General features: G+C 43.4%; 3 protein-coding genes across 3 annotated transcripts; all 3 read left to right on the top strand.

Annotated features, from left to right (window-relative positions):
* The first annotated feature begins 503 nt into the window (after positions 1–503).
* mcm8 (minichromosome maintenance 8 homologous recombination repair factor) lies at positions 504–13336 on the top strand. The gene is made up of 20 exons (XM_033979356.2): positions 504–834; positions 965–1033; positions 1103–1185; positions 1866–2015; positions 2226–2323; positions 3035–3233; positions 4938–5023; positions 5528–5673; positions 5773–5847; positions 6666–6792; positions 7163–7193; positions 7266–7403; positions 7701–7761; positions 8186–8266; positions 9162–9357; positions 9440–9653; positions 10598–10807; positions 11667–11743; positions 12261–12450; positions 13049–13336. Exons 1-20 carry the CDS (start codon positions 504–506, stop codon positions 13139–13141), a joined length of 2655 nt encoding a protein of 884 aa, XP_033835247.1. The 3' UTR covers positions 13142–13336.
* A 1155-nt stretch (positions 13337–14491) lies between these two features.
* crls1 (cardiolipin synthase 1) lies at positions 14492–18633 on the top strand. Its single transcript, XM_033979635.2, has 7 exons — positions 14492–15071; positions 16298–16435; positions 16863–16992; positions 17258–17343; positions 17422–17490; positions 17741–17832; positions 18452–18633. The coding sequence occupies exons 1-7, from the start codon at positions 14616–14618 to the stop codon at positions 18543–18545; spliced, it is 1065 nt and encodes a 354-aa protein (XP_033835526.1). The 5' UTR covers positions 14492–14615; the 3' UTR covers positions 18546–18633.
* Positions 18634–19851: 1218 nt separating this feature from the next.
* Positions 19852–25662, top strand: dnai2b (dynein, axonemal, intermediate chain 2b). The gene is made up of 12 exons (XM_033979355.1): positions 19852–20034; positions 21306–21467; positions 22210–22328; positions 22433–22575; positions 22668–22781; positions 22884–23023; positions 23510–23632; positions 24083–24306; positions 24696–24831; positions 25072–25218; positions 25312–25527; positions 25624–25662. Exons 1-12 carry the CDS (start codon positions 19852–19854, stop codon positions 25660–25662), a joined length of 1746 nt encoding a protein of 581 aa, XP_033835246.1.
* The last annotated feature ends 1984 nt before the right edge of the window (positions 25663–27646 follow it).

The raw sequence follows: 27646 nt of genomic DNA, 5'->3' as shown, positions 1-27646 counted from the left end.
GCTGAAATGATTCTAGTGAAGGTGTGTTAAGTTTAAAAACACAGTGGAGCAAACAAAACACAACTCCAGGTGTGTTTGTGACGAGGAAACAACATTAGGACAGATCAGAAAATAGAGTGATATTGAGCCTTTGAGAATAATGATATTATAATGATTATTATTCTTATCAGCTTATCTGTCCACCACTAACACTTGCGCACACACTACAGTCATACTAGGCAATGTGGGTGAAGTGCCTTGCCTAAGGACACAACAACAGTTTTTGCCACTAACACTCCACTGTCTTAGTAAATAAAAATAATAGAGGGAGATAGAATTGGACACTAGATTCACAAAATTCCCTGTTGATCGTAAGAGCAGTATGAATCATAATCTGCAGTTATGTGTCAGTGCCGTTTACACAAGTTTAACTCCCACAGCAAACAATCCAACACACTGAGACTGTATTATTATTATTATTATTATTATTATTATTATTCCTCAGTGTCTTGAACAGTAAAGGCATGAGTGGAGGGGAGCCCACGAGGGACAACTGGGGAGGAGGAGGTGGCAACGGCAACAACTGGAGAGGAGGAGGAGGCAACAACTGCAGAGGAGGAGGAGGCAACGGCAGCGGCTGGAGAGGAGGTGGTAATAGCAACAAATGGAGAGGAGGTGGCAGTGGCTGGAGAGGAGGAGGTAACAGCTGGAGAGGAGGGAGTAACGGCTGGAGAGGAGGGTCTCGTGGCTGGAGAGGAGGAGGTACCTGGAGGGGGTCAGCAGGGTCTTCGTCCTCGAGCAGTGGAAGAGCAGGAGGAGCAGGAGGAGCAGAGCTGCTCGGCGGCTCTCAGAGAGGTCAGTGAATATTCAAGTATAAACCTTTACTGGCTTCGTTCAGTTTTTTACATTTGTTAGAAGTTCCCACAGACGATCAGATCTTTTTCTCCAGTTACGAGCTCTCGTGCTTCTGTTTTAATGTTCACAGCTGTTTGGACTCAGGCCACAGTCGACGTCAGGTGTCCGTACAAAGGATGGGCCCTGTACTTCACTGAAGGTAATATTCTCCAAATCAAAATAAACACCATGTGCAGAATTTGAGCATAAGGGGTTATATTTTGTGCAGGTTTCAAAGAGAGCTCCCCCAACGTGGGGAGAATCAAAGTGTTTGAGAAGTATTTCACCTCCAAGATTCACCTGTTTGATAAGGTCAGTGCTGTTCTGTCTGAGCAAACACCACAGACACTGGACACAATAATACTGTATTTATGCTTTGACCCTACCATAGTTATGATTGATACTTCATGGTGACGTCACACTAGGGGTGCTCTACGTGTATATCTATTGGCAGGACGTTTAGCAGTTACCGTGGCAACACAATGCACACATTAGCAAACACTGTCAAAAAATACAAAGGTGATTTAAAGAGCATGTTCAGCCTGTGATATAAAGGAGCCTGCGATCAGTCCGAGCTCATGGTCCTGTTTAAGAGTTTAATTTACGCAAAAAGGTGAAAGTGACTAACTGAAAAACAGTCGGCTAATGCTAATGGTAGCTAGCTTCTGACTGTAATGTTATTTTAGAGGGACTTGTTTAGCAGCACAAATCAGCTCACCTGTTGTCGTTCCATTCAAGTCAACTCTTTCTGGTCAGATGTGTTAAAATAAAGCTCAGGTTAAAGTCTAACTTGAGTAAGAACTTCAGACAGAGCAGTGCCTCCAGTTAGCACCACACCCCTGGGGAATGGTAATGATGTCAGCTGCAGAGTATCAGTGTCCGATACATTGATCTGCACAGAGTTTTTACCAGAGCCCTGCTGGAATAAGTTTATTATCTGTGAAAAATCATCTGTTTTCTGAAACTGTGCTAATGACTTAAAATCATTCCAGGACGAGATCGAGCGTCAGGGCAGCATCCTCGTGGACTATGTGGAGCTCATCGGTGACCAGATGGTGACACGAGAACTTCCAGGTTTAACCAAAGAACTGAAGGAACAACCAGAGATGATCCTGAGCTGTTTGGGAGTCGCCATTCACCAGGTAAACACCAGACTTTACACTGTTCTGTTTCCTCGTCACACACAGACCTGGAGTTGTGTTTTGTTTCATTCTCACATGTTCTTCTCTCCACTGAGTTCTTCTCTCAAACTGAAAACCTTCATTACGCAGCATTAGAACATGATTTAAAGCTCACAGGAGAGTCCTCTTTGCCTTAATCTAACTTCATAACCCCGTCTGTCTGTGTATCAGGTGCTGACCTCAGATTTGGAGCGTCAGGCGGCCGAGCTCCAGGGGGAGGAGCTGCCTGTGACCACGCCGCTCATCAACATCCCTCACATCAGCGCCAGGTAACGGCTGTGTGTGTGTGTCATCCTGATCCTTTAGTGAGACAAAGGCAAACAGAAACCACATGCTACAGGATAATGTGCCTCATTTGTGCTGCATTACACTTTTAATGCACGGGTCAGAACTTTGAACTTGTAGAATCCGTTCAGAAGAGTTTACAAACGTCTCCTACTTTCATCTGTTTGTGTTTTCAGTTTTTAATTTGTTGGTGCCATTCTGTGTGAATATTTCTTTACAATTATAATTCTTTTTAAAATCCTAATGATTTGTTTTCCATGATGGAGCAGCTCTAGGTCTGTCCATTAGTTTGTACAGAAGTAGAGATTGAGTCCAGTGTGGGTAATGGCTGATATCGATACAGATTCTTCTATTGGTATCGACTGATATTGAGCCTTGGTGCTGATATTCAATACCAAAATTTATTTATTTTTTGTTGCCCCAGTCTCTGAGTCGCTTTTGAACAGATTAATGATTCAAAATGGAAACAGAAGAGAGTTTTATGGCTGTATGTGACACAAACATTATTATTATTTTTACAAAAGTGTGAAGTTTATTTGTGATTGATACTTTAACTTAAGACGTGTGTGGGCCTCGCTGTGGATTTTAACAGTAAAATATCAGCTCACAGCAGCAGGTCAAATATCAGATATCGGTATCGCCTCAGACACTCCATATCTAACCCTAACCCTGACCTTTGACCTGTGTGTGGTCAGGCTGTATAACTACGAGCCGCTGACTCCTCTGAGGCTGCTGAGGGCCAGCGTGTTCGGGCGGCTCGTGGGGGTGCGGGGGACCGTGGTCAGAGTCAGTAACATCCGGCCGCTCTGCGCTCGTCTGGCGTTCCGCTGTTTGGGCTGCTCCCACACCCAGGCGCTGACCCTTCAGCGCGGTCAGTACAGCACGCCCACAAAGGTACGTGTCCTCTGCTCTGTGGGCTGTGACGGGAGATACTGTCAAAATGAATATCTCAATAAAATGTCTTCTGAATACTTTAGAGTTGCATTTACCGTAAATTTCAGACCAATGAGCAGTCACATCAGCTAAATTTTAAAAGAAAATTAGATTTTTAGACAGAAAGAAAGTATTTTTTGAGTTTTAATTTAAGACTTTTATTTCAAACTGTGCCTGAAAATTGACATCAACACGGGATGAACAAACCTGCAGGTTTAGAAAATAAAGCGGCACCATCACGGGCCATGTGCTTTTATTTCCTCTGAAAGATTTTGTCGTCTTTTTACATTGACCAAGTTCTTCCCGCTGCCGCCTCCAACGTTGCACCATCGCTTCACTGATGTCAAACTTACGCACAGTGGCTCTATTTCCTACTTTGATGCATTTCTTGTGTGTTTTCCATCTTGAGAGTTTGTGCATGATGCGCAAAATCAGAACTAGTGTACTCTTCAGCGCATGATCTGTCTCCACGTCTGTCTCACTTTGGCGTTTACTGCTAGAGAGCGCCCCCCAGTGGCCATTAACCAGTAAAAATCTATAATTCAGCCGCTCTGTTGTACAGGCCGCAGGGTTCAAAGGACAAAAGTAGCGGCTTATATTTCGAAATTTATGGTAAATTATAGTGTTAAGACGCAACGTAGGATTTAAAAAAACATAAAAATTCTTTCCCTGTTTGTTGTGTATTTCTTTATCGTTTATCAGAGAAGGATAAATCATACATGCGCTCACCACAAGAGCAGCTTTATATGTTTAATATTTTTCTCATTAATTCTGTGCTGTTTTCAGTTTTTATTGTGTTCACCTTTTCTTTGAACTACTGGGAAAGGTTTGGACTGTAGAAGTTTGAATGATTTTGCCTTTGACGCATTATCGATTCAAACTCGGTACTTAAGTGTTTCATTCTGATGGTTATTTATTCCAGCCCACGATTTTAAACAATATTGTAGATTTAGAATAGTTTTTGGGGGATAATTCTGCTTTATGCTTTGGTTTCATCCTTTATCGTTTATATCATAGACATAGTTTGTATAAACAGACATAGCTAACCTGCTAGCTCCTGTGTTCCAAACAGCAAGTGGTCATGGGAGCAATTCCGGCTCCAGTTCACTTTCTGTGTAAAAACTGTGTCCCCTCTCTCTGTACCTGCTCCCACAGACTCATTTTGATCTTAAATGTTTGTATTAACCCTCTACATGATGCTGGGGTTAATTTTTTTGAGTTATTTTTAGTTTTAGGGGTTGTTTTCTTTTTGGTATTTTGAGGTTTGTTTGTTTTTTGTTATTTTTGTTATAATTTTTTTGCTATTTTGAGTTTTTTTTTGTTTAGTTTTTTGTTTTTTGTTTTTTTGTTATTTTGAGTTTATTTTTTGTTTTTTGATAATCTGTCCCCTCTCTCTGTCTCTGCTGCTTCAGACTCATTCTGGTCTTAAATGTTCGTATTAACCCTCGACATGATCCTGGGGTTTTTATTTCACTATTGTGTCTGTAAATCAAGATCTGAACATTAATAACAGACAAATCAGGTCCTTCTTTCCCCGAGGTCGCTCCTGTTAGCGTTAGCGACAGGTTTGATTGACAGTGTTGCTAAGCGCCCGCTCCCTGATAAACCAGAGGTGTGGGCCGTGTCATCGTGTCTTTCCTGACGCTCGGTTTGTTTTTGGTTCAGTGTTCTCTCTCAAACTGCCGCAGTCGGACCCTGGTGCCGTGCCGGAGCTCCCCTCTCACTCAGACTGTGGACTGGCAGATCATCAAGTGAGTGTTTCAAACTGTGGTGCGCAGGCTCCTTCTGGTAAAGCCACACTTCAGAACATTCTCAATGGAGATGGATATGTTTTATGCCATTCTATGAAATATTAAAGCCACAGGAACCACATGTCCATGAAAATAAACAGGAGTAGTAGAGTAGAGGGCTTTTTTGTCTATTTTTTTAGCTAAAAGTTCCATACTGTGGCTTTAACTTAGTGGGTTTGTGAACTTTTTGGTCGTCTCTTGGTGGAGCAGCTGCACAGTCCAATTTTACACGTAGTTTGGCCCTTGCTCTGGTTACACTTAAAACGCCAAATCTCCTCTGTCTCATTAAACGTGAATGTTTTTTAAGAGACTAGTGCATTTCCTGTGTAAAAAAACAACAACTTTCCTTCAGATTAACTTCTTGACAACTACTAAAATAAATCCTAAAACTTAAATCTCATCTTCTTAACTCATTATCGATGCAACTGACACCAAACTATCTAATGTATTTGTTTTGCGTCCCAGAGTTCAGGAGCTGATGGGGGGAGAGCAGCGGGAGGCGGGACGTATTCCCCGAACAGTGGAGTGTCACCTGACCTCTGACCTCTGTGACAGCTGCGTCCCCGGGGACACGGTCACAGTGACGGGGATTGTGCGAGTGACCAAAGAAGGTGATTGGTTGATTAAGAGCTCAACAGTCTGCGGGTCGTATCGGTGAGGAGAGCGCGTTTCTGTGAGGGAAAAACTCTGCGTCATGTTTGTGATTTTAGGACTTCACAGAGGAAACAAGGACCAGTGCATGTTCCTGCTCTACATCGAGGCCACGTCTGTCAGTAACACTAAAGGTGGGTTGTGACGATGTGAGTTTTCATTGTGTCACTGCCCAATTTGTGTCAGAATCGGCTCTGCACACGCTCAGATACTTGTCAGTTACTACGGCAACACACAAGGACAGACTACATGTAATACGCGATTCATTTGTATTGGAGAGTTTATTTGAAGTTCAATCTGGAAAGAAGGAGCTTGGTTTGTCTGTTATTAATGTTCATATCTCGATTTAAAAAACACAATAGTGAAATAAAACCCCTAGGTAGAGCGGGGTAATACGGACATTTAAGACCAAAATGACGAGTCTAACGGGCGGCGAGCAGGTCAGCTGTGTCCACTTACATAAACCAGGGGTGTCAAACTCATTTTCACAAAGGGCCAAAATGGTGACTCTCAAAGGCCCAGATGTAACTAAGATCGTATAAATGTAACTAAATGCAACCAGATGTAACGTAAAATAAATAAACGACTTTTTAATCTTGTCAATTAACCATTTCTATATTTATTATTTATTCAAGTTACAAATATTGCATATAGATTTGCCCAGATATGAAAAAATGTCTGTGTAACTGTCTTAAAATATCGGTTTGTCAGAAGATACACAGTCATATCTTTTAATTTACCTTGTCGCCGACCACATAAAATAGTACTGCGGGCTGCATTTGGCCCACGGGCCTTGAGTTTGACACATGTGATATAAACAGTCTATGGTTTCAACTGACATAACTTTTTTTTACTGTTTCTGGTGAGTAAAATAATGAAAACATAATCACACTAACAACGAGAATGATTGAGTCAAATTGGGGAATGTTAAAATGTGGATGTTTTTGTGCAGGACTTCAGTCAAAAACAGGAGGTCAAGGGTCAGCAGAGGCGCAGTCTTCAGAGGAGTTCAGTCTGAAAGAGCTCTACGCCATCCAGGAAATCCAGTCACAGCCCGACCTGCTCAAACTCATGGTCCAGTAAGGCCCCGTGTTTACTCTTTAGTCCATTTGAACAGCATAAGAACATGACGTAAAGCTCAAGAGTCAATGTTTAAATGTCTGTAGAATTAATGTAAGAATCTTAAATGAATGTGGCTCACGGTTCTTTACGTGTCTATGCGGCTCACAGTTCTTTATGTGTCTCTGCGGCTCACAGTTCTTTGTGTCTGTGCAGCTCACAGTTCTTTATGTCTATGCGGCTCACAGTTCTTTATGTGTCTCTGCGGCTCACAGTTCTTTGTGTCTATGCGGCTCACGGTTCTTTGTGTCTATGCGGCTCACAGTTCTTTATGTCTCTCTGCGGCTCACAGTCGTCCACTCTCACCCTCGCTCTGTGCTTCTGTTACAGCTCTCTGTGTCCGGTCATCTATGGTCATTTGGTAGGTCATCACAATCATCACAGTTTCATGAATATTAAAATTAACCTGGTCACTTGACTAATATGTTTATAGCTTGTGAAAGCTGCTCTTTTGCTGGCTCTGTTTGGAGGCAGACAGAAAAACATAAACAAAAACTGCGTCCCGGTCCGAGGAGACCCTCACGTGCTGATGGTGGGCGACCCGGGGCTCGGCAAGAGTCAGATGTTACAGGTAATTCACCATCTGCACCAAACCAGAGGCACTGTCCACCCTCTGTGTTTGGACTCTGCTCTGACTCCATGGAATGAGCCATTAGATAGTTTGTTTTTTATTTATTTTATATATAAGATAATGATTTCCCCAGATTTTCCTCAGGTGATATTCATTATGGTTTGTTTTTAAGGAGGTAACAACATTATAACATGACTTAAAGCTACAAGAGTCAGTTTTTGGTGGAATTGCTTCAGCCTATTATACTTTGTGTGTTCATTTACGTACGACATTAATATTTATCTGTCCTCTGTGCAGGCCGTGTGTAATGTGGCTCCGAGAGGGATCTACGTGTGCGGCAACAGCACCAGCAGCACAGGTAACGTCACAGTCAGACTGAGACAAATGTCACAGTCAGACTGATGTGTACAGGAAGCTTAAATCAGACCTGTTTCCTTCTCCAGTTTTATTTTTTTAATCGTTGATACTTGTAGGATTCTGCAGCGTCACTTCATCATTTTCGTATAAATTTTAAAACTGTGCTGCTCTAGTGTGATGTGCATCTGTCCATAGGGGGCACCGACAGCATGTGGCGCTTTGTTGTGATGACTTAGCAGACTTTTTTCTTTTATTAAGTGGTTTTAGATGAATATTGTGATTTAAAATGTGTAAATTATAACAGAATGATCCACAGAGGTGAGAACCATAACGACACAAGCTCAACAGGACTGAGTCTAATCACATGAACAATTCCATGACATAACTCCACCGTGTGTCCACGAGGACCGTGTGTGTTTGTTCAGGTCTGACAGTCACATTATCTCGAGACGCAGCTACAGGAGATTACGCTCTGGAGGCCGGAGCTCTGGTTCTGGCAGATCAAGGTAACGATGAAAAAAACAGCAAAAAGCAGCACTTCCTTTGTAAATTAAAAAAGAAAATATATTTGTGTTAGTTAGAGAAGATATTTGTACTGGGGTTTTTCTGATACTAATCCTATACCACACATTTTTGAGGTATCAGTATCGGCCGAGTACTCAGATCAAATCACCGATCCGATACCACTCTGTATTTCCAGACTGATGACTCTTGGATGTGAGCACTGCCATTATTTATGTTTGTGGCTAATGCTAATGCTATCGTCCAGAGCAGGTTAAATGCAGACTGTAGAGCACTGATTTTTTACCAGTGTGAGGGGAAGACTAGGTGCTGAAATTGGTGTCATTTCATAGTTTTAGTGGATGGTACTGAAGCAACTTTATGCCAACAAAAGTGGGACGCGACTCAAAAAAGGCTGGAAAACACTGCAGACACTTAAAACACAGTAATAATGACTGAAGAGACATCTGTGTTAGCTCTTTGTTAGCTTCATTTAGCCTTTTGAGTGGACGCTGAACTGAGGGAAATAACAACAGAGAGTGCAGACCCACAATAGCACTAACGCGGCAACAGCGCCAACTCTGACTTTGTTTTCTCTGCATAATGATCCATGTGTTCTGAGGATGAGGTGTTTTTCCAGGCCTCACTGCTGTTTTACTATCACTTTCACTTTGTACCACAGAGTCAGGATAAAAAGTGTTTAAATCGGTACAACTCATCATCAGGACCATTCTACATTTGACTCTGACACTTTAGTCTCAAAACCTCATTTAATCGTAACAAAACTAAACACTGTCCGATGTCCTGGTATCTGATCAGATCCCCAAAAAAATGGCATCAGAACAACACTGGTTTGTATTACATCATCACAAGTGTGTTTATTTTCTGACTTATTTCCAGGCGTCTGCTGCATCGACGAGTTTGATAAGTTGGGGAGCCAACAGCAGGCTCTGTTAGAAGCCATGGAGCAGCAGTCAGTGAGTTTAGCCAAAGCTGGAATCGTGTCGTCTTTACCTGCTCGTACTTCTGTGGTGGCGGCTGCTAATCCCATTGGAGGTCATTACAACCGTGGAAAAACCGTTTCGGAAAATCTCAAGTTTGTTAATAAAGTTCTGTAAATGTAAACAGGAAGTGAGGCGTCCATGTCCGGCTGCTTATGTCGTGTTTATTTGATTCAGAATGGGCTCAGCGCTGCTCTCCCGTTTTGACGTGGTCTTTCTTCTGCTGGACATCCCGGACGAGTCACATGATCGGCGCGTGTCTGAGCACGTGATGGCGAACAGGGCGGGAAAAGGGAGGATGAGCGGAGCCGTCGTCAACAGAGACAACAGCCAATTAGAAACCTCCGTCCTGCTCCAGCACTCGGACCTGCCGCTGTCTGAACGACTCCAGGTGAAGTCACTGAACCTAAGAGGACGTGCTTTTAGATTAAGACGCAGCTACGACACGAAAACATGCAAATGACTCCTTTAAGAGATCCGAATCTTTTCATTCCAAAGAGCCTTTCAAAAGACTGTCTTCTGTCGTATAAATAAATATATAAAGAGTCGACGTGAGAACTTATTTTATCTACAAACTAATCACAGAGAGAAACGACCGAGGCTTAAATCTGTTTAAAATGGTTCAAACTGAGAATTGGAGTGAGTTTACCCTTCGAAATTATACAGAATCGAAATAAAACGTTGCACTTATTTCACGACAACACATTTTGAAGTTCAATATATCGCTGAAGAAAATATAGATGATAAACGATGATATTGAAATTAATATGGGCCACTGACGAATAGACCCTAAAGCAAAATTATCTCCAAAATACTCTAAATGTTTATTACAGTCCATGTTTTTTTTTAACCATATTGTACCAACAGCAGAATGAAACTGTCAGTATTAAACTTGTATCTATAATTAGTTTTCTATTCAAACCTCTTCAGCTCAAATCTTATCGTAGAACAGAAAAATAATAACATGTTCTCCACTAGAACAAAGAAAAAGTCCCCGTGGTAAATATTGACCCTCAGAAATGATTGTTCCACCTTTTATATCATGAACGATAACTCTGTGTAGTGATTATGGTGACAGGCCTAGTCTCTCTACAATAATAAAAGGCTGACTGTTGTTATGATGCTTAATGTTTTTCTGTTCACAAATCTCTCACTCATGTCCCTGCTCTGCCTCTGAGCTGATTGTAAAAATACATTCAAATTAGAAATAAAACATTTGGTTCTTTTAAAAAAAAGATCTGGTTCCAAACAGATCCGACTCATTCACGAATGTCACATCACTCTTATTCTGCCAGTACAAGATTTTTGCCTTTGTTTTTCCTGTGTTCCTGTCAGGTTTCAGCGGGGGAGACGGTGGACGCCATCCCCGCCTGCCTCATCCGGAAGTACATAAGCTACGCCCGTCAGTACGTGCAGCCGACTCTGTCTCCTGAAGCGGCGGAGACTCTGCAGAGCTTCTACCTGTCTCTAAGAGCTCAGGGCCAGTCTGCAGACGCCACGCCCATCACCACCAGGCAGCTGGAGTCCCTCATTCGGCTCACTGAGGTACTAGAGGCAGGGGAGTGGACAGAGGAGCAAAGGGGTGTGTTGTCCCGGGCCTCAGGGTTTTAGGGGCCCAGAATTGGACCCTCTTCATTAGTCAATATTGAGGCTTCTTGCCCCGGGTCCAAAATTTCTGTCGACAGGGCTGATAGAAGGGCAGACATACTGAACATGAACAGTTTGGAAACACTGGACTAATCTGACTTCACGGAATATCAAGAAGGGATGGAATAATATGTAAAATGCAATAAAATGCCGAAGTACGATTCAGATTAGAATAGGCGTGTTCACACAAACAAACTACTAAAACATGCAGGTATTTTGTGTTCACTACTCATTTTAATATCTAATTTGAGTTGGACCACAAGAAAATATTTTGGGGAGGTTTGGTGCGACAATGCAATATAATATTTGTATATACAGGGAAGTTGATGGGAGAAAAAGGGCTCTGTTGTCCCGGGCCTCAGGGTCTTAAGGGCCTAGAACTGCATCCTCCTCCTATTAATATATATTAGAGGGGGCCATGTGAGGCTTCTTGCCCTGGGCCCCCAAATTTGTGTTGACGGGCCTGTTTATATGTGAATATAATTAAAATGAACCGTAGACGGGTATAGTCTTAGACCACATCTTCATTTGAAAAACCACTACTTAATAAAAAATGTCAAGGCAGGGTAAGTTTATTTGTATAGAACAATTCGTACACAAAGTAATTCTGCTTTACAGAATGGCCTGGAAAACCTTGATGAAGCCCAAACTGTCATATCACAGTTTGAATGAATGTGCTTGTGTATAAATTGGTAGATTTGTATCCTTCATCCCCTTTTTACCTCCACATACACTGATCCATCTGTCTCGTGTGCAGGCGAGAGCCAGACTGGAGCTGAGAGAAACAGCCAATAAGAACGACGCCGAGGACGTGGTGGAGATCATGAAACACAGGTTGAAACGTCCTCACAAATTTGATTGTGTCCGTAAAGGTTCTATATCACACAAAACTGACTCTCGTGAGATTTAATCCATATTATACTGGTGTTCCCTCCTCAAAAACAGACCTGGAGTTGTTTGTTTCATTCACACATGTTTGAGTGACACTTTGTTAGTCTGTTACATCTCCAAAGCTCAAAATGCTCTGTTCACCTTGTGATGTCATCAAGTGGTAGTTTTTTAAACTCCTTTTACCTTTAGTTCAGTAGAGATTGACAATTCCAGAGTTTAAATAATCCAAATGATTAGCTGAAGGTGTGTGGAGTTTAAAAACACAGTGGAGCACTTCCTGTATTACCACATGATGACATCACAAGGTGGAACAGAGAAGAACTCAGTCTAAATCTACAGGTTTGTGGGTTAAACATGTGTGAATGAAACAAAACTGATGAGGAAACATTAGAACAGAGAGAATAGTGTAGTACGGCCCCTTTAACGCTGTGACCTTCAGTTTCTTCTGTGACCGTTCCAGTCTGGCCGACACTTACTCTGACGGTCTGGGCAATCTGGACTTTGAGCGCTCACAGTTGGGCTCGGGCATGAGTCAGCGCAGCGCCGCCAAGAGGCTGATCCACGCTCTGCACATGCACGCCCAGAAAACCAACCAACGAGACTTTGACCTTCAGACCATCCGCTCTGTGGCCGACCAGCTCCAAATCAAGGTTACCAGCTCCAAAGAGGAGGACGCTCTCACATGTGACTATTAGAAACGAGCGGTGGAATGTAGCAAAGTACAAGTAGTAAAGTACTGCACATTTGAAATACTTTTGACCTGTCCTTCAGTATGTAGATACTGTTCTACTTTTGAGAACAGTATCTGTACTTTCTACTCCACTACATGTTTGAATAGAACTGAAAAGTAAAAGTATTTTTCTTATTGTGTGAGACCTGCTGAAAAGGCTGAGGTTTATTTTTAACACGTTTAGAATTTGAACAAAACAAAAATTACAAAAACATTATTTTATTTGTTTCTATTGAACAAAATTCAGCTCAAATCTTTCTCAAAATCACCACATTTGAAGCTTTATAAGACCCAAAATCTGTGAAAAACCCATACTTTTTGCTCTTTAAGTACATTTTTAAACAGGTACTTTAACACATGAAGAAAGTGAAAGTATTAATTTTACTTCAGTTGAGTACTTCTTCAGCTCTGTTGGACAGTCAGGGACATCTCAGTGTCTCTGTGTCGACGCCACTGCTCTGTCTGTGCTGCTGATGTGTTACATGTTGTATTTTCTAATGTTTTATTTTTATTCTTAGGTCGTGGATTTTGAGGGGCTGTTGAGTTCTCTCAACGAGCAGGGCTTTCTGCTGAAAAAGGGGGCTAAACTCTATCGACTGCAAACTGTGTAGTGACCAAGAAAAAGCAACGAGATGTGAGAGGCCCGTGTGTGCTGTGCTGCCTCCAGGTCCACACAAAAGTCTCTTATGTCTCTAAACAGTGACATAAATGGCATCTTTTCTATTTAGAACTATTTATTTTGACACTTTCACTTGCAGCACTGCCCCCTGGAGGTCTTTGTGTAGAACTGTAGTTACATTTTTGGTCTTCTCACTTCTCCTGTTTTTAGGATTTGCTCAGTTCAGTGTAAATGTTGTATGTGTAATGCAAACAAATGTATTTTTACAGATAAAATAAAACACAATAATAATAATGTTTTGTGCATTGGTCACTGTCTGACCCCTCTGAAGGACAGTGGACAGAGCGAGGGTCAGGATACAGATGTGCCACGTTCACCTGCGCTGTGTTAATCTGAAAATGATAATAATAATAACAAAAAATAAGCCTAAGTATAAATAAGTCTCACTCCAGGGGCGTTGTGGTCAGAGCCTGAGGAAAGGTCAGTCCCGCTGACCATCACCTCCTGTGGAGGAAACGAGGATGGAGGAGGCAAGGGCTGCGTTTCATTTCTGTTTCCTCGCCTCCTTCTCCATGATTCTTGTTTTTGATTGTGCATGGAGTCCAAATTTTGTCCAAATAGATGTTTTGTTTTACATTACAAACTGTTCATACAGAGATCGGTCGGGTTCTGAAACCTTCGGTGCACCGTGTATTGTGGGTCACCTCACAGCTCCTGACCGCGGTGAGGAGGCTCCTGAGGCTCCTCTGCTAAAGGAGCTGGGGAAGGAAGCACACAGGCTCCTGCAGCGGACGGCTCCGATCGTCCTGGTCAGGGCGGTGACACACATCCGGTTTAGGCTGAAGGATCTAGAACAGAAGTGCCCACTTTTTTTTTTCATCAAGGGCCACATCTCAAAACATATTTGAAGCTGAGGGCCACAGACAGTGATCAGTGCAGTGCGGTGCTTTACACACACAGCCCTGTGTGTGAATGAGAAACACAGTCATGTCAGGTCTGTGTCACACTGTCAGGTTTGAGGATATAGTTGTAGAAATAGTTTAATTTGCCGGTTCAGCAGGAGGACAGAGGGCCAATAAAAACTGGTCTGAGGGCTGCATTTGGCCCCCGGGCCATAGTTTGGACACCCCTGATCTTGAAGCTTCGTGGTCAGTTTGATTCAGATCGAGCCTCATCTGCTCTGAACTTTATCCCTCTGAGTCTCCTCTGAGCTTTGGGACAACAGGTAATATACAGCATTTGACTGACAGCTGAAACATGGAGGAAGGAGGAGAAGGAAGAGAGATGAGACTCCGCCCACTGTCGCAGCAGTTTCACGACACCACAGTATCAGAATACGGCAGCATGGCGGCTCTGTGTGGAGCTGGAGCCGCGCTGACTCTGACCGTGTGAGTGTCCACAGAGAGTCCACAGAGGGACATGGGGCGGGACAGCGCGTGGGACGTGTCTCTTTAAAGACACTCTGTATGAACATGCTGAGCGTGTGCGCGCTGAGGCTCACGGGGCCGCGCGGCTCCAGAGCCGTGTCTGTGTGCGGCTCTTTCTGCGGCTCTGTTTGTGGCTCCGTGTCCGCGCGGAGCAGGAGTGTGTGCGCGCATGAGCCCCTGTCATGGCGGCCTGCGCGCGCACCTGTCCCAGACTGTGTGAGACTCACTGAGAGCCGAGTCCCGTGCTCCGCGATCCGGCTCTTCACGCGCACGGGGCGCACGTTTGGATCTGTGTTTTTACCCTGGAGAGGACAGAGGACACTCTGGACTAATGTCCAGCCCTGGACTAATGCCCAGCCCTGGACTAATGCCCAGCATGCACCTGGAGCACGAGGACTCTGTGACACCAACAAACACCTGAACAAGAGTCCACAGGCGGACCGCAGTGAAGACAGTCCAGTCTCTGGACATGGACTTTTCAAGTTCAAACAACTGGTGAGCGTCAGGAGCCTGTCCCAGACAAAGAGTCCTGCTCCAGAGAGTAAAGTATTGTACTCTACTGTACACTGCTATACTCTACAGTACTGTACTCTGCAGTACTGTACTCTGCGGTACTGTACACTACGGTACTGTACTCTGCGGTACTGTACACTACTGTACTCTGCGGTACTGTACACTACTGTACTCTGCAGTACTGTACTCTACTGTACACTGCGGTACTGTACACTACTGTACTCTGCAGTACTGTACTCTGAGATGATGTGTGCTTATTTTGTGTTGTACTGTGTGTTTACTGTGTGTTTACTGTGTGTTTACTGTGTGTAGTGTTGAAATCATCTGTCACAGCTGCACATTCCCCATGACAACACAAAGACTTTGGTAAAGTCAGATTTGGGTTGTGGTTATTTTGAGCACTGAGGTCTGAGAACTTTAAAAAATAACTTCATCTTAAGTTAAGTTTTCAAAGTAATTTTGCTCAAAAGCCAAGATGTAAAATATGCAAGAACATACACGACCAGCCCGAGGTTTGGACCTTTTATCTTTAAATTTACTACTTTATACATTTTATAAACAGATGGAAGATGTCAGACATATGAAGCAATTACACAGCAAATAAAAGTTTAATAAACGTTAAATATAAATTAAATATTCTTTATATTTCATATTCAAACCCTCAGAGTGCCGTCCCTTTGTTTTGTGCAGCTGGTTTTCACTCAGGGTCAAAGCAAAGGGTGGCTACTTTACAATCTAAACGTTTGAGTTTTTTGGGTGTACTTTTTATGTCGTTCATAGTTTTGATGCTTCAGTGAGAATCGAAAGTGAATCATAAAAATAAAGAAACAAATGAAGTCCAAATGTTTGACTGGTCGTGTAAGAACCAAATGGGTTTGTGTTTAGTTCTTTCCAGTAGAATGTGAGATGTGTTGTGTGTCCTGACCCGTGTGTCCTGACCCGTGTGTCCTGACCCGTGTGTCCTCACCCGTGTGTCCTCACCCGTGTGTCCTCACCCGTGTGTCCTCACCCGTGTGTCCTCACCCATGTGTCCTGACCCATGTGTGCTGAGACCCGTGTGTGTGCTGAGACCCGTGTGTGTGCTGAGACCCGTGTGTCCTGACCCGTTTGTCCTGACTCGTGTGTGCTCACCTGTCTCTGCTCACCTGTCTCTGCTCACCTGTCTCTGCTCACCTGTCTCTGCTCACCTGTCTCTGCTCTGTCCACAGTACGAGAATCCCTGGACCGTCCCAAACCTGCTGTGCGTTTGCCGGATCCTTCTGGCCCCTGTCCTTGGACACCTGATCATGACACAGCACTTCCACCTGAGCCTGGCCCTGTTCACACTCGCAGGAGCCACTGACCTGGTACCACAGCGCCGTCCTTTGAGCTTGTGTCTTTATAGTTCTCATCTCTGTGGATCATTGTTTATAATTTACACATTTTAAATCACGATATTCATCTAGAATGACTTAATAAAAGAAACAAGTCCTCTGACTTAAAATAAAACTGGAGAAGGAAGTGCACACGTCACAGTGGGCGTGTCACAGTGGAGGTTAAACGGGTAAATCCACAAAATGGCGTCCTGAAAATAAGTGATTAAAGATTACTCAAACATGAATCACTCCAGATACAACCTCGAGGGAGTAAAAGATGAAACGACTGTAACATGGTGGAAAAACTCTGAAAAGTCGATTTTGCTGAATATTTCTAATTTAATATATTTCTGTCCAGCTGTGGGATCACATGTGAAGACGTGTGTGTACAAATATGTGTGTGTCCTGTGTCTTTCAGCTGGACGGCTACATCGCTCGGACGTGGCCCAGTCAGAAGTCGGCTCTGGGCAGCGCTCTGGACCCTTTGGCTGATAAGATTCTTATTAGTGTTTTATACGTCAGTCTCACCTACGCCGAGCTGATCCCAGGTGAGGAATCACGTTTGGCTCAGATTTTAAACTCTGCTTGTGTTTATAAAAGTGAGGACCATGTTCTGTATCATACTTTTTAGTCACAATACAGAACATTGAAAGAAAGTGGAGTCATGTTTAAATATGGGCCTGTGCTGGAGGTTTACACGTGGGCCAAGGTCTAGTGGTTAAAGTTATTTGAATAATGTGTTGTATTTGCTGAGGTGTAGGTCAGTAGGTCAGTAGTAGTGACTCCTGTCTCCATGGCGTTGCTCTGTTTCAGTTCTGCTCACAGCTCTCGTCATCTCCAGAGACATCGGCCTCATCGCTGCAGTGTTCTGGGTCCGCTACAAGACAGTGCCTCCCCCGGTGAGTACAACACCTGAGAGTCCCGCAGATTTTAGCTAAAGCTACAGACGAGAGCCTGACCTGTGTGTCCTTCCTCAGGTGACCCTCAGCAGGTTCTTTAACCCCTGCTACACCACGGCACAGCTCAAGCCCACTCTCTTCAGTAAAGTAAGAATGAATGTTGCATTTAAATGTCAAACTGAACTAAACGAATTCTTGGATTCATTATCAACACAAAGACTAATTTAATAGACTTCATGTTTTGTGGAACACGTCAGGATATCGGGGGGGTGGAAAAAAGCTACCCTGAAAAACTGATTCTTTAGGTCAATAAACATGACAAAAATGAAAATGTTTTTGGCTAAAAAATTGTGTCTAAGTTTGAAAAAGCCTTTCTCACCTGTTTTGTGTGTTTCAGATGAACACGGCCGTCCAGCTGTTTCTCGTGGCGGCGTCTCTGGCTGCTCCCGTGTTCCAGTACACAGACTGTGCTGCGCTGCAGTGTCTATGGTCAGTCCACTGAAAATACAGGACACACGGGGGGTCATTCCACTCTGCCCCCTTGGAGTAAATGTAGTTTTCCATATGTTCTGTTTCGCCTGCGCCGCTGAGCAGCCCTCAGACAAAATTCACGTCTATTTTCTTTAAAGTGGAGTCGAACCGTCTCCACAGTTTAGAAACAGCCAAAGTAAAACTCCAAACCGTATCAGTATCATCCAGATCGTTGCTTTGGTATTTAAACTCTTTACGGTTCAACAAATGTTTATTGGACTCGTTCACTGAATATTTTAATGCGTTATCACCCTCGTAGTGAAAGGGGAAAAAATGGTGGTTTATGAGGCCCCGTGACTCTGTCCCTGAGTCCCCGTGACTCTGTCCCTGAGGCCCCGTGTCCCTGTCCCTGAGGCCCCGTGACTCTGTCCCTGAGGCCCCGTGTCCCTGTCCCTGAGGCCCCGTGACTCTGTCCCTGAGGCCCCGTGACTCTGACCCTGAGGCCCTGTGACTCTGAGGCCCTGTGTCGACTGTGAGGCCATATTTCCTTTACACTGGACACTTGGACATTTACATGTTGAACATTTCCGTGTGAGACTTTAATACTTTTTACAGTGTGTGTTTGTGTGTTTTACAGGTTTGTCACTGCAGTGACCACAGCAGCGTCCGGGTACAGCTACTGGCACTACGGCCGCAAGACGGTCAAATTACTCAACACTCGATCACCGTGACGATCACAGCACCTTCACATCCTGATTATGAGCTCAGGAAATAGATTTTGTAAAAAATGACTTATTAAAAATGACATATCACTTTCAGAATCCTCATTTGATAAAACATTTTGTTTTAAAATGTGTTTTGTGTGTTTACCCTGATCCTCCTGCTCCTCGTGTCCTGCTCCTCGTGTCCTGCTCCTCGTGTCCTGCTCGAGTGTCAGCATCTGACCTCTGACCTTTAAAAAAAAGAATGAGAAATATTTTTATTTGCAACTTCGCTGTGAAAGCTCAAGATTTGAGAGGGTTTTCCTGCTGAAGTGACGTCTTTACACTCCCCTCGGCCCGTCTCCTCTTTACGCTCCCCCCTCGGCCCGTCTCCTCTTTACACTCCCCCTCGGCCCGTCTCCTCTTTACACTCCTCTCCGTCTCCTCTTGGTCTGGTCCTTGTTTGTTGTGATGTTTTAGTGTTTAGTTTTTCATGTTTTAATGGTGAAGTTTTTCATTTTTGTTTGGATGTTCCTCATGAAAGTACCACGAAATCGACAGGGAAAAAAATGAATTTACAAGACTGATATCGGCCCGTCTGTGATATCGGTCCGCCTGTGATATCGGTCCGTCTGTGATATCGGTCCGTCTGTGATATCGGTCAGTCTGTGGTCCAGCGCTAATGAACATTTGTGTGAAGGTTTTGAAGACTCATTCTGACTTAATTTGGTGGGACAAAACCAAATTCTAGTTTTACAGTTTGTGAAAAAATGTTGAAAATTACAGAAAGTTCCATTTTAGAGATTTCCACACTGATGACGTCACACACGGGGATTTCTGTTAAAAAGTTTGTCACAACTTACACAAGAACCATTTTTCTGACACTTTAAACGTGACTTCAACAAAACAAATGTGTTTTCTTATAATTGTATTCGTTAGATGATAATGTCTGTGTACTCTGGGGTGTGCTTCATGGTTGCTAGGTAACAGTAATTCCACAGAGTGACGTCACGATTTCAAAACAGGAAGTAACGTTTAAAACCTACAAAAAGGTCAAATGGTGGAAAAAAATAATTATTTATTTATTATTATTATTATCATTATTATTATTATTATTATTATTATTATTATTATTATTATTATTATTTAGTTAAATTGTAAACGTGTTTTGTTAAAATGACCTGTCAGAGGCGGGACACATAAAGTTTGTTTGAGGGGCTCGTTGCTGGGAAACGGTCTCCTCGTGGACACAGACGGTTTTAGTGTTGAGTTTCGTGTTTTTTGTTGTGTTTCGTGTCGTGTTTTTGGTTGTGTGTCGTGTTTGCCCCGGGGCAGGATGGAGATCGTCCACGTTTACACTCGTGTCCGCAGTGACTTCGGGAGGCCGTGTCTTTTCTCTGACCGAGGCCCAGAGCTGAGTCTGGACCTGAGGCCGGACCCGAGTCTCACACAAGAGTTTATCCAGAGAACGACCCGGGACCAGGCCACACAGGCCCGGACAGACATGTCCGAGCACCAGGTCAGAACCAGAACTAGAACCAGAACCAGGTGAGAATGAGCCAGCGTCTGAAGAGACCAGAAAAAAGAAAAAAAAAACAAAAACAGAAAAGCCCAGACCTTTACCACTAAATGGGACCAGTAGTTGATGGGACTTTTGGCTCTTTTACTGTTTATTTCTATGACAGAAGCCAAAGACTCATTTTATGAACAAACTAAAGCTCATGTGTTTAAAATGATTCAAACTGAGTGGAGTGAGTTTACCCTTCAGAATAATGAAACTCTAAAGAAAAATGTTTGCAATATAATAATACTTTACTTCTGTTCTGTTTCTTGTGTTTATCTGTAAAATGCATAAAACAAATGCAAAGAAAAAGAGTCGGTTCTTTTAACAAAATGAGATAAGGATCCAACTTTTCAACTTAAGGAACCGTTGAAAAGAGCCTCAGAAGAGTCGACTCTTTCATGAACATCACTAGTGACAAATGATTAAAAACATCTGCAGAATGTCTCAAACCAACTCACTGTTAAATGTGAGTTTGAAGAAGCTGAAGCCTGGACTTGGTTGGGATTTCTTAGTTTAAATGTTTTTCAACTTTTTTACATTGAGGCAAACCTGCTGAAACTCGGTCGGGGCCGAGTGGACCCTGTTTTAAATCAGTCAAGTGGCTTTTTGTGGGGAAAAAATCAAAAAGAAAAATACAAAATATAGGATGTCCTCAGCAGTGAGTTGGAAAAAGCCTGTGATTATGTTTTCAAATCTGAAATCCTCTCCAAAAAGCAGGGCTCGTTTCTCAAGGCCTTCGGCGTTTAAATCAGGACTAAGAAAAATGTAAAATATAAGAGAATTATGTTTTAGTGAAGTAGTAGCCAAACCTGACGTATACATCTTTAATCTCATGTAAGACATAGAAAAGTATATCATATATTTAGGCTGAGTTCTTCTCTCAAACTGAAAACACTCTGTTCCACCTTGTGATGTCATCGTGTGGTGATACAGGAAGTGCTCCACTGTGTTTTTAAACTCCACACACCTTCATTTCTAGAATCATTTGGATCATTTCAGTCCTGGAGTTGTCTCTTATCTCGACTGAACTAAAGGTAAAAGGAGGAGTTAACGTGAAAACTACCACTTGATGACATCACAAGGTGAAACAGAGCATTTTGATCTTTGGAGATGTAACAGACTAATAATAAAGTGTTACTCAAACATGTGTGAATGAAACAAAACACAGCTCCAGGTCTGTTTTTGAGGAGGTCACAGTGTTAGAACATGGATGTGGTCTCGTGCAGGTGAACACCGAGCGCTTTGTGACTGAGAGCCGTGGAATGAACCACACGGAGGGGGGCTGGCCTAAAGACGTGGACCCCAACGAGATGGAACAGACCATCCGCTTCCGCAAGAAAGTGGAGAAGGATGAGGGCTTTATGAACAGCATCCCACAGCTGGGCAGTGTAAGAGCATACACGTCCCATAATGCACTGGGGCTCTTCTCTCATTCATGTCCATGTTTTTCAGCTCAGTCTTTCCTCTGTCCGTCTGTGTCATGTTTAAAGTGCTCACATTACACTATTCTCTGATCTAATGTTTCCTCGTCACAAACGCCGTATAAAGTTCACAAGGGTCAGTTTATTGTAATGTACGACCTTTAAATGTGGACCAAGGCTTTGATTCTGAGATTATAAAACAATAATAATAAATACAATAATAAAACCTGTGACTCCTTCACAAAGATGAGAGTGAAAAACAGAGTTGGACATTAATATGTGAACACAGAACACTCAACACTTGTCCTATCAAAAAGCAGAATGAGCGTCACATGACACTCTCAAAGCTGAAATCCAGTTGTTTTAAACCTAAAATGTCTTTCTCTGATCTGATTGGTCACTGCCTAAACCCTAACACCTGTAGCCAATCAGGACTCAGTGCTAGTGCAGCCTCTGCAGCTCAGGGAGTGAAACTGGAGGCTCTGAATATGAGGCCTGTCCATAAACTGAGAGACACACCTGTATGTGTCTGTGTCTGCAGGACAGGGCTCTGGACCCGGGGTCCGGGGCTCTGGACACGGGGTCGGGGCTCTGGACACGGGGTCCGGGCTCTGGACACGGGGTCCGGGCTCTGGACACAGGGTCAGGTGTGATTGCAGTGTGGTGGTGCAGACTGTTGCTCCTTTACATTAAGTGTTTGTGTGTTTAGGTCATGGGACACTGTCTCCAGCAGAACAACGCTCTGGACATTTTCCAGGAGTACTGCAGTGAGGAGGACGAGGGGGAGGTTGTGGAGCCGCCGTCAGCCAAAACCATCAACATTTTTAGGTCTGTGTCAGTCTGAATACTTCAGACGTAGAGGTATTATTTATAAATACACATATAAACCCTCCAGTGTATCCCATCCACGTTTATCAAGTGTCCTCCATCAGAGACCCAAACGAGGTGAGGCGCACAGTCACATGTCTGTCCTGGCACCCGGACGGAGGGAAAAAGTTGGCAGGTGCTTACTCCTGTCTGCACTTCCAAACGTCACAGTCCAACATGTGTGAGGACTCCTACATCTGGGACATCGGTCAGTTCTCTGCTCCGTTCTTCTATTACATCACCAAAACATTATGAAATCATTTAGTTCATAAATATGTTTTTATTTATCATTTACCGCAGAAAACCCAAATCGTCCAGAGTTAACGCTGAAGCCGGTGTCTCCTCTCGTCTGCATCGAATACAATCCCAAAGACCCCCACACTCTGGTGGGAGGCACGTACAGTGGACAGATCGGTCAGTTTACTCACTGAAGTCTCATAAGTTTCAGTTTATTGTTGTATTTTTGTTTGTTTGTTTTAGAGTTGAGTTTGACCCTCTGTTTATCTTTTTCTTCAGCGTACTGGGACACTCGTCGTGGCAGTCTGCCCGTGGAGCTGTCCTCGGTGGAGCACAGTCACAGAGACCCGGTTTATAAAATCATCTGGCTCCAATCCAAAACTGGGACAGACGCTTTCTCTGCTTCCACAGACGGACAGGTACCCACAATGCACTGCCTCCAGCTTCATTTGACTTCAGTCCATTTGTTCCTCTGCTTCACAAAAGGTTTAAGGTCAGAGCAATGTTTGTGTTTCCAAACGTCATTTACCTGATGCAGCCAGATCCAAGAAACCTGTGGTATTTTAATGGAATAGTAACAGTAAACACTTGTATTTGTCTTAGAAAATAAAACACACAGCATCTTCCCAAAGTTTTTCTGACATTCGTATTTATCTCAGCCCAAATGACTCTTCTGTCCAGTTCCTCCATCACGGTACAGTACACAGTAAAAACCTCATTTCATCGTTGAGTATCATTTCTTTTTCAGGACATTAAAAGCATAAGATCTGTTTCACTTTATTATGACGTAATATTTGACCCCAGATGAGTCTGACCTCAGGTTATACAAGAATTCAAATGAAATAAAACAAAGTCAAATCTCTAAACACGCGACAACAATGTTTTGTGTGTGTGTGTGTGTGCAGGTGCTGTGGTGGGACGTCCGGAGGCTGACTGAACCCACTGAGCGCCTGGTGTTGGACCCAGGCCGAGAAGGAAATATGGAACGAGCTTTGGGAGCTCTGTGTCTGGAGTATGAGCCGACCATGGTGAGTCCTGAGGCTTTAGAACAAACACTCTGTCAAAATGGATTTAGAAATGGATTTAACTGACCACGACTCTAGAGTGACTCGATATGTCACTTGTTACTAATCCATGATCTCCCGATTGTCTCCGTCTAAAAATTGTCGGCTCTAGAACTGAAATTAGAAAAATAACTTTTGGTTATTTTGCTTCCCAAAAATGGAGCCACTGCAGAAGTTTAATAATGTGAGATAAACATTTAGAATCAACCTGCTCCTGTTTATAATGTTTTAAATGGACTTGTGCAGGTGTGTGTTTTGGTTGTGTTGTTCTGTGTTTGAACAGGGCTCATGAGACAGAGGCTGGGCTCTCATTGGGCTCTCGCTGTAGAAATCATCTTTAGTGTGTCTTATTTTGTGCTTTTTCACACATATGTGCTCAGTCCTCACACTGACTCCACTCTTCTCTGGTCTCAGCCCACTAAGTTCATGGTGGGGACGGAGCAGGGGGTGGTGTTGTCCTGTAACAGGAAGGCGAAGACCCCCGCAGAGAAGATCGTGTGCACGTACGAGGGTCACCTCGGCCCCGTGCAGGCTCTTCATCGTAACCCCTTCTTCCCCAAAAACTTCCTGACCGTCGGAGACTGGGCGGCGCGCATCTGGTCTGAGGACATCAGGGACTCGGCCATCATGTGGACCAGGTACAAACACCTGGAGGAGGCACATGTCCTTTTACAGACGAACAGACAAAAGATTGATACGTTACAGTGACATCACGCTGGGGGTGTTCTATGCATATGTCTATGGCAGAACGTTCAGCAGATGTTCACCATGATGACACAATGCACACATTAGCGAACACTGACAAAAAAAGTTTAGCATCGCATCCCCAGGGAATGGGGACGGCATCAGCTGCAAAGTATAACGAGCACATCACACCAAACACATGGTGTGATTTAAAGAACATGAGCCACAAAACATGAACATGAGCCTCCAAACCCAGTCAGAACATGTTTGTGTTTGTTTGTGTTGTGTTCATGTTTGTGTTGTGTTCATGTTCATGTTGTGTTCATGTTTGTGTTGTGTTCAGGTACCAGATGTCGTACCTCACAGACGCGTGCTGGAGCCCCGTGCGGCCCTCCGTGTTCCTCACCTCAAACATGGGCGGTGTGCTGGACGTGTGGGACGTTCTGTTCAAGCAGAATGAGCCCACCCTGTCTGTCAAGGTTTGCACCCACAACAACAACACGACAGCAACACAACAGTGAAAAAACAGCACAGCAACACAGCAACACAACAGTACAACAACACATCACTACACAACAATACAACACCACAACAACACCACAACCACACAACACCAATAGTACAACACCACAACAGCATAACACCACAACAACACAACACCACCACATCACAGCCCCGTCTCACACCAGTGTGTACTGACTCTGTGTGTTTGTCTCCAGGTGTGTGACGAGCCCCTGTACTGCCTTCAGATTCAGGACACTGGTCGTTTGGTGGCCTGTGGCTCTCAGGGCGGCTCTGCTACACTTCTGGAGTTCTGCTCAGGACTGTCCTCTCTGCAGAAGAACGACAAGACCCTACTGGCAGCAGTGAGTACTGCATGCATGTGTCTGTGTCTACATCGTGTGTGTATACACCTGTACTACAGGTACTACAGGTACTACATGTGATGCCGTGTGTAGATGTTTGAGCGGGAGGCCAAGCGTGAGAAAATCCTGGAGGCCCGTCAGAGAGAACAGCGTCTGAAAGAGCGCAGTCGATCTGAGCAGAGCGACGCCGGGCGCGACGCCATCGATGCCATTGACGCTCAGAGTGTGCAGCAGCTCATGGCCCGGGCGGAGGAGGACTTCTTCAGTGTGGTGGAGGCGGAGCTGCGGCGCCGGGATGACACCCACCAGGTAACGACGCACATAACTGAAACTGTAAGAACCTCATATACCACTGTCTCTGTGCTTCACTGTGTGAACAAACACTAAAGTCACACTCTGTTTCAGGACAAAGACAAAGTAAACGGAGGAGAAGCGGCGCAATGAAGAAAGGTCTTTCTTTTTTACTAGTGTTTCTTCTGTTAAAGGTGTAAATCTGATACAGCCGCAGTGAATGACGTCACATTTGAACATACTGTAAATATTATTTGACCTTTTTGTTCAACAAACACAATAAAAGCTGCATTTATAATTTCAAACGTTTCTACTGTTAAATATTGAAATGTACTCATACCACTTTTTCCAAAACTTCATTTTGATTTTACTGCTGATACTGATACCAGACAAATTACATTTACATGTGTTTGATTACAGGGGTAAATCTAATTAATTTCATAGGATTTTTAGTATAGTCTACTTTTTCATCTGTGAATACTTATTTGAAGATGTTTTAAATTTCTACTGAAATTGAATTTATTTAGATAAACATCTGGACAAGGTCTGGCATCTATGGAAGCCCGTTTCCGCCATGAAAAAAAAAATAAAAGCCCCACAGAAAGTCGAAATTACGAGTTTTAAACTCATAATTACGAGTTTTAAACTCATAATTACGAGTTTTAAACTCATAATTACGAGTTTAAAACTCGTAATTTCGACTTTCTGTGGGGCTTTTATTTATTTTTTCATGGCGGAAACGGGCTTCCATAGGCACCTGACTATAATATTTACCATCTGTGTTTGTGGACTGCGCTCTGGCATAACTGCTAACGAGCTAACTGCTAACAAGCTAACCGCTAACGAGCTAACTGTTGAGGAGCAACGTTTAGTACAAATGTGAGTGTTGTGTTATTTTCACACGGTCACACTTTACACTTATGTTCAGGCTGTTTCTCTTTTAAAAGTTTTGAACCCGCTCTGTTCAGTCAATATTTTTTTAAATCTTTGTTAACTGCAATAAATGAGAACAAAGCCCAAATAATCACTAGCGCCACGTTAGCCACGTTAGCCACGTTAGCATGCTACTGTCATAAACAGCCCTGCGCTGGTGTCTGCTGTGAACTATGAAAACATTTAAATGTCCTAAATGTTTTTATATTTCATGTGACAGTCACATGTGATTAAAGCTGAGCTTCATGTGTAGAACAGAGAATGTGCAGCTTTATGTTCACCTGTGTACAGAGCCGCACAGAGCCATGAGGGCAAGTAAGAAGCAGAGGAGTTACTGTGGTATCGGCTCTTGGTATCGGCAGCTCATTGACAAGTCTGAGTACAAATCCTGGCACCTGGTATCAGACCGATACCCGATACTTCTGCATATTTAACATTTTTACAAAAAAAAAAAAGTAAAACCACTTATAGGTTTAAAATTTTACTTCCTGGTTGTAAATCATGACGTCACACTAGAGAATTCCATAACTGTTACCTAGCAACCATGTGGCGTACTGAGCCAAAGCTCCTCTAATGTCACAGAGACGATTATGTGACAAATACAAATATAAGAAAATACCTTTATTTTGTTGAAATCATGTTTAAAGTATCAGAAAAAATGTTCCAACCTTTGGACAGAATTCTTCCAGTGTGATGTCATCAGTGTGATGTCATCAGTGTGGGACTGTCTTCTTCATGACTTTTCCAACATATTTTCAACTTTTCTTTACACACTGACCCATGATTGGTGCTAAACTATTATTTATATTTCTTACATGTTTTATCCCTGATTGAAGTGAAAATGGGAGACTCCTTGAAGCTGCTGTCCGCGCTCACAGCTCCAGTAAAAACATGTTCTAATGATACAGTTGTTCCACTCTCAGCTCTAATGGCTGCTATTCGCGCGATCACAAAAGGATGAACACAAGATACTGCCCACACACGCACGTGCACGCTCCCACACGCACGTGCACTCACACTCCTTATGTTGGCCCTTCTCTGAGCTGGAGCTTATATAAGGACGAGTGGGAGGCTGAGCTATTTCCAGAGATCAGAAGATGTGCAGAGCCAAGTGTAGGACTGCTGTGAGCATGTTTCATAACTAAGACACTTTTTTACTCTGCAACTCAGCCTCCTTCCAGCGCCAGGCCCTGGTATATCTGCA

This window comes from Periophthalmus magnuspinnatus, chromosome 15, assembly GCF_009829125.3.
Source record: "Periophthalmus magnuspinnatus isolate fPerMag1 chromosome 15, fPerMag1.2.pri, whole genome shotgun sequence".
Taxonomy (NCBI): Eukaryota; Metazoa; Chordata; class Actinopteri; order Gobiiformes; family Gobiidae; genus Periophthalmus; species Periophthalmus magnuspinnatus.
Note: the sequence above shows the minus strand (reverse complement) of the source record. Positions and strands in the feature narration are given on the sequence as shown.

What these genes read in the sequence shown, in the direction of transcription:
- mcm8 (XM_033979356.2), top strand. Translation starts at nt 504, where the DNA reads ATGAGTGGAGGGGAGCCCACGAGGGACAACTGGGGAGGAGGAGGTGGC. An exon ending in ACCGTTTCGGAAAATCTCAA is followed by an intron (nt 9,358 to 9,439) that starts GTTTGTTAATAA and finishes TATTTGATTCAG; the next exon opens with AATGGGCTCAGCGCTGCTCT. An exon ending in CGCTGTCTGAACGACTCCAG is followed by an intron (nt 9,654 to 10,597) that starts GTGAAGTCACTG and finishes TGTTCCTGTCAG; the next exon opens with GTTTCAGCGGGGGAGACGGT.
- crls1 (XM_033979635.2), top strand. Translation starts at nt 14,616, where the DNA reads ATGAACATGCTGAGCGTGTGCGCGCTGAGGCTCACGGGGCCGCGCGGC. An exon ending in TTTTCAAGTTCAAACAACTG is followed by an intron (nt 15,072 to 16,297) that starts GTGAGCGTCAGG and finishes CTCTGTCCACAG; the next exon opens with TACGAGAATCCCTGGACCGT. An exon ending in AGCCCACTCTCTTCAGTAAA is followed by an intron (nt 17,491 to 17,740) that starts GTAAGAATGAAT and finishes TGTGTGTTTCAG; the next exon opens with ATGAACACGGCCGTCCAGCT.
- dnai2b (XM_033979355.1), top strand. Translation starts at nt 19,852, where the DNA reads ATGGAGATCGTCCACGTTTACACTCGTGTCCGCAGTGACTTCGGGAGG. An exon ending in CAGACATGTCCGAGCACCAG is followed by an intron (nt 20,035 to 21,305) that starts GTCAGAACCAGA and finishes GGTCTCGTGCAG; the next exon opens with GTGAACACCGAGCGCTTTGT. An exon ending in ACAAGACCCTACTGGCAGCA is followed by an intron (nt 25,219 to 25,311) that starts GTGAGTACTGCA and finishes TGCCGTGTGTAG; the next exon opens with ATGTTTGAGCGGGAGGCCAA.